Source organism: Osmerus eperlanus, chromosome 27, assembly GCF_963692335.1.
Source record: "Osmerus eperlanus chromosome 27, fOsmEpe2.1, whole genome shotgun sequence".
Classification (NCBI taxonomy): Eukaryota; Metazoa; Chordata; class Actinopteri; order Osmeriformes; family Osmeridae; genus Osmerus; species Osmerus eperlanus.
Window position 1 is genome coordinate 4954662 of NC_085044.1, and position 17492 is coordinate 4972153.

General features: G+C 42.6%; 2 protein-coding genes across 2 annotated transcripts; both read left to right on the plus strand.

Moving 5' to 3' along the window:
- Positions 1-10241: 10241 nt before the first annotated feature.
- Positions 10242-12298, plus strand: LOC134013605 (sperm-associated antigen 16 protein). The gene has a single exon (XM_062453141.1). It carries the CDS (start codon positions 10320-10322, stop codon positions 12165-12167), a length of 1848 nt encoding a protein of 615 aa, XP_062309125.1. The 5' UTR covers positions 10242-10319; the 3' UTR covers positions 12168-12298.
- A 152-nt stretch (positions 12299-12450) lies between these two features.
- Positions 12451-17481, plus strand: ccdc82 (coiled-coil domain containing 82). The gene is made up of 7 exons (XM_062453142.1): positions 12451-13236; positions 13399-13675; positions 13782-13874; positions 15704-15828; positions 15971-16141; positions 16318-16509; positions 16922-17481. The coding sequence occupies exons 1-7, from the start codon at positions 12697-12699 to the stop codon at positions 16985-16987; spliced, it is 1464 nt and encodes a 487-aa protein (XP_062309126.1). The 5' UTR covers positions 12451-12696; the 3' UTR covers positions 16988-17481.
- Positions 17482-17492: the final 11 nt, after the last annotated feature.

Here is a 17492-nt window from a genome sequence, read left to right on the forward strand (position 1 = left end):
GGGGGGGTAGAGAGAGGGATGTAATCTGTTAAGAGCAGTTGTAATAATTAGAAAGAGAGAGTGCATCGATCCAGCGGGATTTAATCACGGGAGTGCTCCCAGTCATAAACGCTGACAAGAGACAGATTTCAAACTTTGACTCAGCTTACATGCGCGACATTTTCCATTACAAAGACAGGACATGAAAATACTTTTAATCTAGACAATTTCTAGCGCCTTAAACAACAATTAATGGTTATGAAAACAAACATAGTTGAAGAGGCCAGTCACTTTATGGTACAGTCGCCCACATCACACAAATCACGGGATCACACGGATGACTAATAACTAATGAAGAATAGAGAGAGTATACACACACTATACGTAACCTCATTGCCTCCATTCCTCCCACACACACACACACACACGCGCGCGCACACACACGCGCGCACACACGCACACACACACACACACACACACATACACACACACACACATGCACACACAGCAGTTAACTGGGCAGAAAGGGTCAATGTAGAGGAAGACAGATTTACTGTTCTCTTTCGAATGAGCAAAATAATGTGCTATACACACCATGCCTTTCTTCTCCAGTCCAGCAATAGCAATAAGCTCATTTCTAAAAAAAAAGGCCCCATACAGTTGATTTAGGGATGCTGGACAGAGAGATAGGACAGCCAGAGTTTAACACTGTTTGATGTTCCATTAGGAATATGCTGTGTGTGCTACAGTGGAGGGTGGGTGGGTGGGTGGGTGGGGGGGGGGGATCGGGGATCGGGGAGGAGTGGGGGGGAGTGGTGTGCTTCTGTGTGTGTGCTTGTGTCAGAGAAAATTAAAAGCAGAGAAGGGGGGGGGGGGGGGAGGAAAAAGAGACACCGAAAAGGGAAGAAGATTCATTCATTTTGGGTCCACCTTTACCGCAACCAATGGTATTTCCTTCATCGTGGACTCAGTTACTTGACTCGATCAAGTGTTACGTAAAGTCAATAATCGTCCCATAATTCAACATAGTTCCTCATGCGACATAGAGATTTTATTCGTTCCCTCGGTCATCAATGTTAAATCAGTGGCTTGTGTGTGTGTTCTGGAAACGCACGGAGCATGGGGTTTGCTCTGTGTTGAGTTCAGCAGACGACGAGAGAGAGGACCGCAAGAGACAGGACTGTATTGGTGTGGGTTTCAACAACGAATGTACCTCGTTTTGAATTCCGTAATCTATACACAACTCGAGACAGACAGAGGGTCCAGACAGAGTTTAATTCAATTACCTCCCCACCCCCCACACAGAAACACACAGTATCTCCTCCAGAACCCCATCTCCTCCTTCTTGACCATTAGTTAAAGGCCTCTCAACAGATGGATGTTTTCTCGGGAGACCATGTTTCACCCTACTGCCACACACACGCACGCGCGCGCGCACACACACACACACACAAAACAGCTGCTCCCCCACATTCAAAGGAAACAAACGTGTGCTCTAACAAGCCCACCCAAAAAACTATTGTAAATATTGATTAATAATGTTCAGCGACCTGCTATCGTGTGCAGGTCTGTTCCAACATGTCTGTTTGCACAATGAGCGAGGCAAGACAACTTAACTGATAGCAGTGGTGGATGAACTCCCCCATATTGACTTTTTGGCTTGGATGTTTAGTCTGGAATCGCCATCCTTCCCAAGTGAAACAGCTAGGATGCAATGTCAGGCTAGTGCTTGTCATCCAGGAAGTATTTCATTCATCCTGCAGAGAAAAATCTATCTGTCAAGACCCCCTGTCTGGTCTGCCATGTCCAGATTCTCCTCCTCCTGCCCAGACCACTTCCTTTCTCATTCATTTTTCACTCATTCACTTGTGTTGTGAAGTAAAACCACTAAACATATTCAGTTGTTGCAGTGATATATGACTTCCAGCGTAAACAGTGTAACATGTAACATGTTCAAGTTAGTTCTTATGTTCAAATGTAGCAATAATCCGACTAGCAACCTAACGCAAATTTACAATTTAAGTGGCAAATCTCATATCATCATACTATTATAGTATTATAGCCTATGTCGATTGTATTACACAAGGGATGAGTATTGAAATGGGGCCAGGTGAACGAGATAATATTAATAATAGTATACGCATGTTTCATGTATTTAAAGAGCAATTAATCGGATAATAGTATTAAAGGCCTAAATGTAACTAGTTGTTGAAGGTGTTGACAAGGGTGTTGGAGCGCCGCGCACTTAGAATAAAGTGGACGGCGTTTCCTGCATTCGGTGGGTTTTATATGATGATGTGATAATGAGACAATAGAAAGTATTTGCATCATACTGCTGTCATCATGTTTAAAGAAAGGGGCATGTTACATTTACCTGTCATTAAATCGAGAAACTGCGATGCAAGTAGCCCACATTTATCTTTCTTTCTTTCTTTCACTGGCAGATGCCATTGACATGGAAGGAATACCACATCAAAAGCCAAAGGGCTCAAAAGTTAGTTTGTCATCAGACTATTAATCTGTAAATCAATAGTGGAGCATAGAAAAATGTTTTTATTGAAAGTGTATAGTTTAATTCCGAATTTTTTTCGCAACAGTCATTCATTAAATACAGTGATATAGAAAGTTCTGAAAATGCATAAAAAGACCACAATTAAATAGTGTGTATTTAAGTGTTAAAACTTCTCAACTTCTCAACTCAGACTTCTCTTCTGCATCCTTACCATTACTTCTCTAGTCCCCTTCCCATCCCAAGTCGACCTCAGTGAGTGAACATCAACAGAACTATTCGACACCTTTTGGAACAAGAACTGTGCCGAGACTGCGACCAGTTTTGCCTCCTGGATGATGCCAATCCCCCAATGTGGCAGTGATCAAACAGGTGTGTTTTCCCGTGGGATCTTCAAAACATTAGATTAGGTCAAATGGGACTTCAGGTTATATGACTCACAACAGATCAGATATAACTATTAGAGCTCATCATCACATCAGTCACTCATACCTAAAGTTCAAGTTGGTCCATAAAGGTATGAGGACAGGGGATGCCTGTGGTTAGTTGATATACTTAATCTGTTGCATCACCTGCCTCAGTTCAAGTGTTTGTTTTTTGCCCAAAGGGCATTCTCTCACAATATTGATAAGAGACAAGAATAAACTGGTGTATATTAACAATGTTCCCATTGTGTTTACCTCAGGCTCAGATCTTTCTGCTGAGGCCACCCAGTATTCCCCCTCAACCGGTTACAAGATTCAGTAAGTATCAAAGTATTTACATTCGTAATGTTGTCATGTTTCCCTTTGACACTAAAGAATGTTCTCCTTCCTTTCTTCTGTAGAAGTCCTCCCTCCAATCCAACAAGCCAAACCTGTCCCTGAAGATGTGTTTGCTGGGATACTCTCACTCTGCACCTTGCAGAGGGAGGGAAGGTAAGTCAGAGATTGGTCTGTTGGAGGCCTGCAAAAGCCCTGAGAAGGCTACCAACGTCATCTCCAAAGGTAAAGTCATAAATTGCATGTATTTACATTTAGTCATTTAGCAGACGCTCTTATCCAGAGCGACTTACAGTAAGTACAGGGACAGAAGGTTTTCACTGGTGTTCTAGGTTCTATTTGTTTTGTTTTTTCTGCCAGAGAGCAGAACTTGTCTACAAATCTACCAAGACGCTCCTTGTTACTGTCTGAACATGGTGAAAATGACTCTAAATGTTCTTCTCAGATGTGTGATGCCGTACCTGAACTGAATGTCCTTTTCACAGCTTCTCTGGAGGCTGACGGTTTGGCCAAAGCAGCACTGATCACACCAGCTGTTCAGGAGTCCTGCGTTCATGCCAAATCTCTGGCTCCCTTCTCATTGGCTGATGTAGAGATTCTGCAGGACTTTGTCAGCCTACGCAGGATGCAGTGGATCTGTCCAAGGAGCCTGCTGCACCAGTGACTGATCCAAAGTCAAAGGATGCAGGAGTCGAGCAGAGATGTCCATAACCCTGATGACACACGATAATGAAGAGGAGACCTTCAAAGTCCAAGAGCGGTCTCTGACTCAGTCTGTGACTCAGTCTCTGACTCAGTCTCTGACTCAGTCTGACTCAGTCTGTGACTCAGTCTCTGACTCAGTCTGACTCAGTCTGTGACTCAGTCTCTGACTCAGTCTGTGGCTCAGCCAGAAGAGGATGACAACCCTCCTCCAGTCACCAAGGCCACCACGGACGAAGTAAACCTTGCTGATAGAAAAATCGTCAGTGTCGAGACTCTCAAATACGTTGTTAACGGGGTTGTGGAAGGCCTAAGACGAGGAGAGAGCTTCTTTCCGAGCACGCCAGCTTCCAATGTGACATCGCTCGTCTTCTTCGATGTCAGAAGGGAGCTGCATCAGGCAGGCTTAGGAGTGAGCTCCAGCCAGATGGAGAGCTCTGTGTTCCAGAATGTGGAAGCCCAGAAAGCCATGATGGAAATAGCTACCAGGATCCTGTCTGATCCCAAATACTCCCATAGCGAATCAGCTCTCCTTATTCTTGCAACAATGATCACCATTTGCATATCTAGCTGTGGTAATGGCGATGAGAGGTTTGTCTGTCATAGCAACTCAGAGGCTAATGCTACAGGCGTCTCAGTAGAGGCAAGTGTCTATCTAGACCCCTCCTCTGACACCCGTCATTTAAGTTCTTCTGACAAGTTCTAGAAGGATTCAGCCGATGATGTCTCTGGCTTGGTTAAGGCCAGCAGGCACTCCAAGAAATCGAGAAAAACCTCAGTCTGTGAGAAGAACGCAGAAGACGGCTCTGGCTTGACTAAGGCCAGCAAGCGCTCAAAAGATTCTTACAAAAGCACACTGCTTGAAGGAATCTGTGAGAAGTCTGACAACTCTGGCTTGGTTAAGGCCAGCAGACTCTCAACTGGTTTGTTTGAAACCAAAAGACAAGATTTCACTTGTGAGACAAGATCCGTCTTTGGCAGTGGGTGCTCAGCTGTTCAACGTAAACTTGAGAGTACCAACGGAGCTTTGATGGACACCATTGTAGTCAACAGCCCCAAAATGAGCACTCCCTTCACCTAGCGCCACAAAGGTCGGCTCATGCCATTTTATCAGTAGCAAGCAATGCACCAAATACAGAGTCTTCGGTCTGTGCTGGTTCTCTGTCTGAGCCCACACCCTCGTTTGGGATACCACAGTCGATCGTGGATTATAAGTTATAATACACTATTTGATACTACTGGAGCACACAAGGCAGGAACCAAAAAATACTTTACTGGTACTTTTCCAATCCTGCCCATTTAATGACTGTGCAAAGTGTGAACATTGCAGTTATTATAATTATTTTAATGCACTGTAATTTCTGATTTGTCCACTGGGGGTCGCACTGTCCTAATAAGAGTAGCAGGTCTCTGCTCTGACGCTATTATAAGTTCTATCACATGGCATCCAAAAAGAGACTTTGGTCTCAACTGGACTTGCAGTATTTACCGTGGGTAAATGAAAACTGTTGTTAAAAAAAAAAAAAAACTGTAGGTCTATGTTTTGGGAACATATTATCCCAGTTGAATTGAGGCTTTGTGGAAAGTGATTCTCCGCACACATCATTCCGTCTCCAGTCTATGAAAGGATTGTCTTCCCTCTCACTTTTTCTTTTTCTAATATGTATTGATGTACCTTCAGACATCCATCAGTTCTATAGCTCCTTCCCCCTGTTCAAATTGCAGCTCGTTAATTTCCACACAAATCAGAGCAATAGAAGGTATCGCTATGTTCTACTTTCAAAAGGGGAGCAATCAAAGATAATTGAGTACCTTTTGGATGAAGCCAGCACATTCACTCCATTTCAAAGCCGGTTCATTTATCGCCTAATCACTCTTTAAGCCTTCATTCAAACAGATTTACCATAATTTTACTTGAGTGTATTTCAATTTATAGCCTTTCGAACACGGATAATTTAAATCAAAGTCCTTTCATGAGGTTTGACATTTCTATGTTACCCAAGTGAAATACATTTCTCAAAATTGAACATGAATGTCTTCAAATTGCAGACATATTTTTCAAAGGTGGGAACAAGTGATATGCGACAGAGGAGGGACATCAACTGGAGTTAAATGTTTTTGTTTCCCAAAGTGTTTTCATTGAAAAGACTTGCATACAATAAATTTATTCAGAAGGCATTTCTGCACACTGAATGGCTTTCTATTCTTGTTTTTACCCACAAAATTTACGCAAATTGGCTTTTTGTTAGGCTCAATCAAAGAAACTTTTTTTCTCCTTACATAAGCTGCAAAATTACAATCTACCACAGAAATTACAAAGGATGAGTGGTTGACAGTTGGTTTTGCCGAGATGAAATTGTGATTCATATCTGCCTCCATGTCTTCTATGCTTCCCTGGTTCTCCTCCTCTAGTGGCCCTCACCATTGTGAATCCACCGATTATCAAATCAATTATTCATTCTCCACAATTACACTCACACAAAATAACTTTTCTCTGACCAGAGTGAAGATTAAATGAAGACATTCCAGCTATCTAATACCATCTAATAGAATATTCATAAGAAGCTCAAATGAAATATGCTATGCCCATTAACTTAATCACACTCACATAATGAAATGCTTCTTATTGTAAAAATGCACCTTGTAAGCAGTCATGGAAGCTCATACTCTCTAACTAGGTGTGTTGCCTGCAGAAGGAGGTACTATCAGCACATTCTTTAAATATATATTTGATCTCTTAATTTATCATTCTCTCTCCCGTCACACAGTCACCATTGTATCTTCATTTACTGTCAAACACTGCCCTTTGTTGTATTCTATTCATTTTCTCTTGTACACTTTGTTTCCTTCTCATTCACGCTTCTTTCATGTCAATAACTATATTGTCCATTATACCTCTTATGTGAGTAACTTTTTGCTTCACAAGATGTTTTTTTAATGCTCAGAAAGGGTTCAAATGTCAACTCCCAGAAATGGTTACTGATTTATTCAATCATATTGGCACCCCTGGTAAAGATGAGTAAAAATGGTTTAAAAAATTCACCTTTATTATTAATTTAGCTTAATATTACACAGATGTTTTCAGAACAATCCAATCTTTACCCTGTAATACAATTATAAATCATTTAACTCATTTACATATGAAGAAAAAACATTTGTCATCATGAAGTAAATATTTTGTAATTTTTTTATTTGGGTGTTTGTTTGTTACATTGAAGTCATGTTGTGTCTTCTGCTCTGGGATCAAAGCATTTCTGTCAGTTATCTTCATATTATGTAACTTTTTGCCAATGTACTGTCGTCCAAAAAAAACAGGCATGGGAACATTTCAAATGTTTCAACACGTCATTTATTGTTAAGATGTTATTTTATGTTTAGCACAGGTCTTAAAACACATTTCTGAAATATAGAACCCTGGTGAGAATTGTTCTCATTATCTTGTTATCTACAAACCATATATTAATATTGATATGTATAATTAGCATTATTTACTCTTTAAATGTACACATTTTGCTGTTTAATAGTCAAGAACCTTTGCAAAAAGCTTTTTGCCTATTTGGTGGTCTGACGCTCTTCTGAAGGACTTCGATTCTTCATAAGACACCGATGAAGAGGAGCAACAGTAAGAAAGGTGGAAGATCCACCATGTGCAACCCACAGGCGTGTATAAACGGACTGAAAGCTGTGTTTCTGTCTAGCTTAACAGTAGAAAATCGACCGTATGTCCTCGATTAAACGCCGCCCTCAAAGAAACGCTGCACCGAAAATGAACATTGTGTAATAAACGCTGCGGCATTTCATCGAAGAAATATGGTACTTCTTGTTATTCAGGTTGATTCTCAGCTCACCTTCTTCCTTGTGGTGGAGCCAGAGTGTAACATATTTAGTTGTGTCAGCTGAGCTGAGTGCTCCTTGGCTTTGAGACGCAGTGCTGCGATACTAGAAGTCCGACAGTCCACAAGAGAAAAAGGCGAGGGGTCTAGTAAGGCTGTAGGGGTGTGCGCTGGAGCCTCCACGGCAGGCACAGGTGGCTGTAGGGGACCCATACTGGTAAATAGCCTGATATGCCTTTTTAGAGGGGATGAGAGAGGTTGTAAAAAAAAGTGATGAAGAATAAATAAGAATGATATATCTATTTCTTAATTAATCAATACATGTATTCATTGCAATGATTGGAATGTTGAAGTTTCAAAGAGCTTTCGAAGAGAGATTAGACAGGATTTACTTGAGATAGTTTTCATAGTTTAGACAGTATTCGGTCTCTCTCTGATTATAGTATGTCTTGCTCCACAAATGGACAAATGGTCAACAAATGGTCACAAAACAAATGGTCAACTCACCTTCCAAATGAGGGGCCAATGAGGGCAGAGTGTTGCAACATGGCCGTGAAACGTCCATAGCCTAGTGGGGAAGAAGAATGAACTTGTGGCTGGGCCACACTTTGGAAAGATGCGTCGCCTGTCATCCAAGCCAACTCCAAGCTGGGATGACAGCAGGATGAAAAAGGACATCTTTCCGGGTGGTGGCTGAGGGGCTGTGCTGCTCTCAGGGGCCCAGAGAATGGGTGGCACGGGGGGTACGGCTGAACCCCAGCTTTCTCTCTCTTCCGCGACTTGGCACGTCTGTTCTGGAGCCACACCTTGGAAAATGGACACCAGAAAATTACAGTGAGTACAGCGTTTCAATTGAACAGTAAAAAACAACTGCACAAAAGGATACATGACAAGGAGACAGACAGCTGTGTATTACAAATATTACTGTGTGAATGGTGTAACTCATTTTAGATTGAAAACGGTATGAAGTCACTAAATCAATGAAAGTGATTAGGTTGTTATTTTAATTAATAAAGGAAAGTGTGGCTAATGTTATTCCTTGAAGGTGTTTGGCTAATGAAATGCAGAGGGTCAAAAGTGAACTAGGACCAATCTTGACTGAGGCAGAAAACCAAGTGGCTGTGGTATAAATGTGTTTACACGTGTGAAGAGGAAATAAACACAGTTTATTGATAAAAAACCAAAGCAACATACAGAGCTAAAGAAACGGTTGATTTGTTGATTTATATTGATATCACTTCAAAGTAGAAAAAACAAGGAAAGAAGACAGAAGACAAGCCTGTGTATTGTGAATTACACAGTGCCTACACAAAGTTGAAAAAGGTGTTAATTTAAATTATTATTCTGGATAAGATTCAAATGACTTACTTGCACGCGAGCCTCAGTTAGGTCCAGACGCTTCGCTATCTCCTCCCTAAAGAAAATAAATGCATTTAAACATTTTTTACTCCAACCTTTTATCATACTAATTGATTACCAATATTTCAGAATTATAGAAAAATGATCACAATAATAATGTGTTGCATAGTATTTACACATCTGTTATTCATCTCCACAAACGTCTTGATTTGTTAATGAAGAAAGCTAGTAAAATAATGATGCATTAGACCCAATTAGTATTATTGTTTTTCATAGGCCTATTATTGCTTGTCTTTGTCAACAGCATACATGTTGATCTAACAGACCTCGTGAACACATCAGGGTAGTGGGTCTTTTGGAAAGTTCTCTCCAGTTCAACGAGCTGATAGTTGGTGAAGGTAGTCCTATATCTTCTTTGTTTCCGCTTCAGATGCGCCTCCACAGAGTTCCTGTCTGCCGAGTGACACACACTGTCTTTCCTGTCTTCTGCATCTCCACTGATGTGAAAGCCCTCACTGCTTCTGTTCAACATCCCAACGTCCTCACAAGCGCCGGCCCTCTTCCAACTTAAGAACTTCATGCTCCGCGTGCCCCCTGCTTTGACTCAGTTGCGTTATGCTTGTGGGATTTTGTGCGGCCGATGCTGGGTGATTTGAGAGTTTTTATCCAGTGTAGGCTACTCCCTCTCGTGATTTCTCCGACTCAAAGCCCATCCTACCTCTGTCAGAAAGGCGTCGCAACAAAAGGGAGCAGGTGCAAATCTCTATCTTTCTGAACGACTGCAGAGACAACCTCTCAGACAAACACCGACAAACAATATGGAATGTTACGCTATTAACTAAGACTAAGTATACTTAGGCACCTATAGGCAATTAACTTCCCCCTCACTCTAAAGTCACAAGGTTTTGTGTCAAAAGCCCAAAGCATGTAAATGTACGATCAGAGGTTGATACAGTCTAAGTTAAAACACTGTAGGCCTAATTAAAACACTTTTGTGTTTGTTATGAACGTAGGCTGCACTTAATAGGCTATTCATAATCAACAGTGTTCACACATTGTACACAGGCCTGGCTTAATTGACAGACCGTCGTGCACGAGCAAATTAAGAAACACGAGCACATTCGGGCGCCTGCTTGTAACCATAGCAACAGATAAACAAGAGAAAGCGTGAGAAAAATGTCTGAGACAAGTGAAACTGAACACGAATGTGTAGATGGCCCATATTATCTCGAGAATGTGTCGTTACAGGAGGATTCAGAAGACGATTATCAATATGAAGAAATTATACCTGATGCAGAAAAGAGCTTGGTGGAGGGGGAGGAGGACTTCGATGCAATCGTGAGAGCGATGCAAGACGCTAGCTCTACTACTGACGATACGGAATCAAGGGTGGGCAGTACTGCGAAGCAAACCTTCTCCCATCTCCCAGAGGTGGTAAATAACTTTCTCTGCAACTTTCTTGTCAGAAGGGGGCTGAGCAAAACAATGGATTGTTTCCAAGTTGAATGGCATGAGATCGGTCAGAAAGACTTGTTGAAAACCCAATTGGTGGAGCTTGTCCCTGACGCATACACACACAACCAATTACTGGAGAAAGAGCTGAAGGATGTGCTCAGCGAGCGGAACAACTACATACAGGCAGCGTTCAAAGCTAGTGAAACGCTGGTCAAGCTTAAAAAAGAAAGGGATTTCCATCGCCTACAATATCAACGTGTTGCCGAAGAGAAGAACAGACTAGTGGATTGCATGAAACGATTGAAGCAACACTATGCCTCATACAAGCCTGCATTAAAACAGTTGAATGATAGGTACCAAGAGGCACTGAAACAGAGAATGATGATAGGCTTAGAGAGGGACAAAGCTTTTCGACAAACACACAGTTTGGCAGCCACCCTGTGCGATGCACACACTTCCTCTACTAGCAGGGCAGCTAACAGAGACACAGGTCTACCACATGCATCACAGATTCAGAGTAAGCCTGAGATGTTGAAGAATCGAAGAATTGCTCTCAATGATGATCACGATAAAGACCCTACTAAAAGCACAGCTCAGAATCACCCAGATGACTCTGAGTTTCTCGTAAGCAGTCGTGTGAACCCCTACCTGCCACGCATAAAGGCTCTGACTGCCCTGGAAACCAAAACGTCAGATTTCCACCTCACCAACTCCATCAAAGCCCACACCCTACCAATAAGCTTCCTGGCTCTCCACCCTCACAAGTTTATTTTGGCCTCGTCCAGTGATGACCAGCTGTGGAAGTTGTGGGGCATGCCTGTGGGGGAGATGGTCATGACCGGGGAGGGTCACACTGACTGGCTCTCTGGATGCAGTTTTCACCCAAATGGAGGAAGCTTGGCCACCACAAGCGGTGACACGACGGTCAGAATCTGGGACTTCTCCCAAGGCCGCTGCACTCTGACTCTGGAGGGTCACAGCCATGTCACCTGGGGCTGCTCCTTCCATTCCTGTGGAGACTTTGTGGTATCCTGCTCTATGGACAACACAGCCAAGATATGGGACCTGCAGAGTGAGCGATGCCGGGACACTCTGCGAGGCCACGTTGACTCGGTGAACAGTGTGTCCTTCCTGCCCTACTCAAACACTCTCCTAACCTGCTCTGCCGACAAAACGCTGTCTCTGTGGGACACCAGGGTCAGCCTGTGTGCTCAGACTTTATACGGACACCGACATTCCTGCAACCATGCCACTTTCAACGCCCTAGGGGACACTGTGGCCTCCTGTGATTCATTTGGAGTGGTCAAGCTGTGGGATGTTAGGAAAGTGGCAACTTTGGTAACCGTGGATACTGGGCCGCACTCCAGCAATCAAGTGGCCTTCAGCCCATCAGGAAGGATGCTAGCTATCGCCAGTAACGATTGTTCTGTCCAGATGGTGGAGCTTGCTTCTTCTCTAGTGTCTAGTCTACAAGGGCATGATGACACTGTCCAGAGTGTAACTTTTGATCACAGGGGAGAGTATTTGTTATCAGCAGCGTCGGACGGTACCATTTTTGTCTGGTCATGACAGTAAATATGGCTTTAAATGCTTATAAGGAATTAGTTTGATGCCTAAGCACTTCTCTTGGGAAAGGTTTACTTTTCTTTCAATTATTTATCTCACAAAAAGTATACATGGCTATGTATGCAAATGTTTAGTAAAAAATGTACAAAACAAATTTCACATAATTATTACAGAGCGTCATTTCAGAAATAAAACCATTTCAATTTAGGGATTTATCACATCCCACGGTGCAATTTCTGGAGATAACACTAGACGGCGCTATGTTTCTAGAAGGGTCCTACTTTTGCTGTTGAAGAGGAAATGGGCGTGAGTGGAGCTTCCTTATGACAACAATAACAAAACAAACGTGTAACGATTTCATGTCTTCTAAAAGGGTCCAAAAGAGCTAAATTTTAAACATTTTAACATTGAAATCAACGCACAATCAAATCCACACGGATTATTGTAGCTAGTGAACAACACGCTGAATGCATTTTGGATAGCTACGAGCTCTCGTTAGCATAGTAACAAGCTAGCTGGCTTAGATCTAAACATGGAGAGCTTATATAAGCGTAGAGTTTACGAGTCGATGAGAAAAAAGAAAGCTGCTGCTTCAAAAAGGAAACCACAGATCGGCTTGTCAGCTCGACTGCTGGATGATAGTGACGAAGAGTCTTGCGCGAGCACGACCAGCATCAGCTCAGAGAGCGAATATCAGAACGAGGACAGTAGTGGAACCGAGAGAACACCAGACAGCGACGAAGACCAAAGTTCTTCTGGTGGCGATGCTAGCAAGTCCACGGGAAAGCGCACCGTATCCCAGTCTAGTCGCAAGCGTTCTACTCTTCCTGAGAGTTCCTCTGATTCAGACAGCGACGTTGGATCCAAGCCCGCGAGAAAAGTAATTCCCAGAAAACGCATCAAAATACAAAGCCCCGCGTCCGACTCTGATGTTGATGATACTGCGCAAAAGGAGAAGTTAGCTGCTGAGGCTAAGGAAACCGCTGCAAAACGAAAGAAACGGCAGAATAAACTTCTTGCATTATCCAAGAAGATGAAGTCCCGCATCATAAATCGCAGACGCAGACGGAAGGTAGTTTGCATCATTTGTTGATGTGCATGCAACACATGCTCACAGTCACGTGTAGAATAAGCATTTGTGCACATTTATTTACGGGCATAGGTCTATAACCACTGAAACGATTGTGGTTGGGTTGTTTAATGCTGACTGATATTCTACTCTGCTTTCTGTCAGGATTCCGGTGATGAAGAGGACTCCAGTAAGGATGCAGAAGATGGTAGTGAGAAAGAAGACGACGATAAGGATGAAAAGGATGATGATAATGATGATGATAATGACGGTAACGATAATGATCACACTGCCGATCGCTTGAGAGGCAGCAGCGAGGACGACGAGGCGAAGGACAGTGACAGTCTGAAGGACTTCATCGTTGAAGATGAAGTGAAGAAGGGAGACAAGGACGAAGAAAACCCGGAGCCAGACAAGCAGGCGGTCTCTCTCCCACGCCAGTGTGAGTCTAAGCTGACGCACTGACCTCTGGGGCCATTCCTTTAATGTCTGAATGTCAAGGCAATGCATAACATAAAGGTGTCCATTTGTCTGTTTTCTTTTCCTAGTCGTCACTGGATCACAGCTCACACACTTCCAAGTGGTAGTCAAAGCTCTTCTTATCAATGTCTTGGATGAGACCTTTCTCAAGTCTCTGTACAGTAAGCAATTTTTTCATACACGCACATCTAAACCATTTCTATTTAGATGAGTGTGTGCTATGTAGCCTCGGTACTTAGTGTAATATGCTGTTGGCTGCATGTATCATCATTTTAGGCCTTTGTGCTCTCTGATTATAATTACAGTGGTTTCAAAAAGTATTCAGATCCCTTGTAGCACATTTTATTGTGTACATTAAATTGTAATTGGTTAAACATTGCAATTTTGCTGATCGATCTATACTCAGTTCCCCATAATGATTGAAAGAAAACAAATTTTTCATGAATTCTCAGACGAATCACTTAACCCTCGTGCTGCCTTCGGGTCACATGACCCAAAGGTTCATAACGAACCATCGTTGTGTTTACCCAATTTTACCCAATACAAAAACAAATTAAAATAATTTTCTTTTAACCTTTGCAATGTGGGGGGTCTGAGACAGCCCAACGGTTAAAAGAAAATGCTTCACTTTGTCTTTGTATGCGGTAAATCTGTCGCAATACGACGGTGGGTCACAATGACTGATGGGTCAGAATGACCCGAAGATAACACAAGGGTTAAATCATGAACTTTTCACGAAAGAATAAAGTCTATTTTAGAAGTTTTCTGATACTTTGCTGAGGTACTCCAAAGTGTGGTCAGGTGCATCCTGTTTGCTTGAGTTTTCCTTGAGATGTTTACTAGAACTTGATTGGATTCCACCTGGGGTAAAGTGATTTGATTGGACATAGTTAACAAAGGTCCCACAAGTCTCAGGAAAAGAACCAAGCCGTGAAGTCCAAAGAACTCCCTGTAGACCTCCACAACAAAATGTGGCAAAGCATTGATCAATGCAAGGGTATATAAGAGTATAGCTTTAAGTATTCCCAGGGGCATAAGCAGCATCAATAATTGTGAAATGGAAGAATATTGGAACCACCAGGACTCTTAGTAGATGTAGCTGGCCAGTCAAACTGACTCACTGGGCAAGAATCAACGGTCACTCAGCTTCGGAAAGTCCTCTGCAGAGATTAGGGAACTTGCCGGAAAGACGACCGTCTAAGCGGCAGGCACAGGGAGACTGGTCAGAATTGGGATGAAGGGTGAATGCATCAGAGGTCCTTAAAGAAAACCTGCTCCAGTGTATGCAACCTCAGACTGGGGTGACGGTTCACCTTTCAGCACGATAATGATCCAAAGCACACAGTTATGACCATAGATATATATAAAGCCTTTATATATATCTATGGTTATGACAGTGCTGGAGTGGCTTCGGGACTCAGAAGTCTGTTGACTGTTCTGGAATGGGCCATTCCAGAAGTCTGTTGACTGTTCTGGAATGGGCCATTCCAGAAGTCTGTTGACTGTTCTGGAATGGCCCATTCAAAGCTCAATTTCAAACCCCATAGAACAGTGGAGATACCCAAAGATGGCAGTTCACAGACACTTCCCATCCAATCTGACAGGGCTGAGATGATCTGCCAGGAAGAATGGAATAAACTTTCAAACAAAAAGTTCCAGGTGTTCAAAGCTTGTAGAGACGTACCCAATTAGATTTGCTGCTGTAATTGCTGCCAAAGGTGCATCCACACATTACTGAAGGGTGGGAATACTATTTAAAATACATATTTCAGTTTGAGATTTGTAATTAATTTGCAAAAACATGTTTTCACTTTGTCAATATGGGTTACTGAGTGTAGATTAATGAGTAAAAATTGAAATTGTATTCCCCCCCCCCCAAAAGAAACACAATAAAATGTGATAAAAGGGACTGAATACTTTCTGAAGCCACTGTATATGACCAAGCTTTTGTTCAAGTGTGTTGTCATCTAAGTGCATCATCTCTGAGCAGGCGGTGAGAGGACAAAGCGCTACGCTCAGGAGATGAAGTCCTCACTCTTTCATTTTGACGAGCGAACGATACTCCCACGTCTGGAGAACCTGAAACAACGCAGTCGCTGGAGTGACCGCTACAAGGTTAGCCGCGATCCGGTGCTAACGGTAAACCCGTGAGCCCCGAATGTAAAAACCCCTTAGAAAAAAAATAAAAATAGGAGTCCTTTCAAATGCTTTGGACTGATACAATGAGATGTGTGTCTTTGGCTGGCTGTTCGTACAGGAGAGAGTGGAGTGTTATCCAAAGGTTCGGCTGGTGACCATCACAATTCTGGAGAACAAATGCGAGGCTTGTCAGCTCCAAAGACAGTGCAGCTTCAATGTCAAACTCTCCGGACAACTTTATGACAACAACACGCTCCAAGAGGACCACTTCATGCCTAATGACACTCAGGTACCCAGTACGAGACCCACCGTTTCATATTAGACTTTAAATACCAAATATACTCATAACATTAACAATGCCTAAACTCCATGGCGTAAACCGGGAAAAAAATGATTGGATGTGACCCATATCTGTCAATGCATCCAAGTATGCTTCTTCAAGACGGCACTTATTTTTTTTTACAGACGTACAGCGTGGGATCCGTTTGTGCCAGCCGAACAGAGGTGTATCACACCCTGAAGCATTTCAAGTACCACCTGTTCCAGCACTGCCGGACTGTTCTGGAAGAGGAGAAGAGCGGGGAGAAGGAGGAAGCGGTGAAGGACACCGTGAACAGGGTGTTCATCAAACTTCAGGATGGGGGCTGGATTTCAGAGGTATTCTGCTCGCCACTCACTAGCTATATTGTCATCCATGAAAAAATACTTTTCATTTAACTCCTTGGCAGGTTTTTTCCCTCCATTTTGGTGGATAAAATGCAGGAATTTCACCGCTGCTATAGGTGGTGTTAACTCCACCTTGGTAATCAACTAGCCTTGTGCAGCTGACTCCTTGTAAGAAAGGTGCCTGCCAAGGTAGCAATACATTTACACAGTTTGGTGCAACAGAACTGAAAATGAGACCATCAGAAATAAAAAGAACCACAACGCAGTAGGATATTAAACCAAACTACAGTCTTCTGATATCTGCCCGCATACCAAGGATGACCCTTTGACATGCGGCCTGTGTTGTGCTTATGAATACTTCACTGCACCGATCTGATTTCTCACGCTTGTTCCTTTCTTTCAGCAATTCGAGAAATTCCAGGATCACATCAACGATGCTGATTTATTCCAGGAAGAGAAGCTAGACTGAAGGAAGAGTTGAGGTCAATGGGGATTCAAGGATTCATCTGCAACATACAGTATACACTTATCTAACATCTGCTGTACATTTTGCACATTGCTTGGAAAACATACGTGTAGTATTAAAACATTTTAAAGGGTTTTGTTGCTAAGATACAAAGACATTTTTCTTTTCTTTCCTTTTCGTTTCCTTTATATGTACAATTGAATACCTTCTTGTCGAGTTGCTCTAGTAAGCAGGATCAAAGAAATAACCAGCTAGCTGTTTAGAATATGCTAATTGCTACCAGGCTCTCCTTACCATCAGTGCATCTCTACCAGACTTGGCTACCACATCAATCCTGCTTCATGAAGCACCAATGTAGTATATTCATTTTATATAGCAAGACATACTGTATTCACTTCCAAACTTTTGACTGGATAGTACTTGTTGTGACAAAGGTCCAGTACTACAGTGGTGTGACAATATTGGGACTTTTTAGTCTAAATAAACAATAACTCACAGTCTGGTGTCG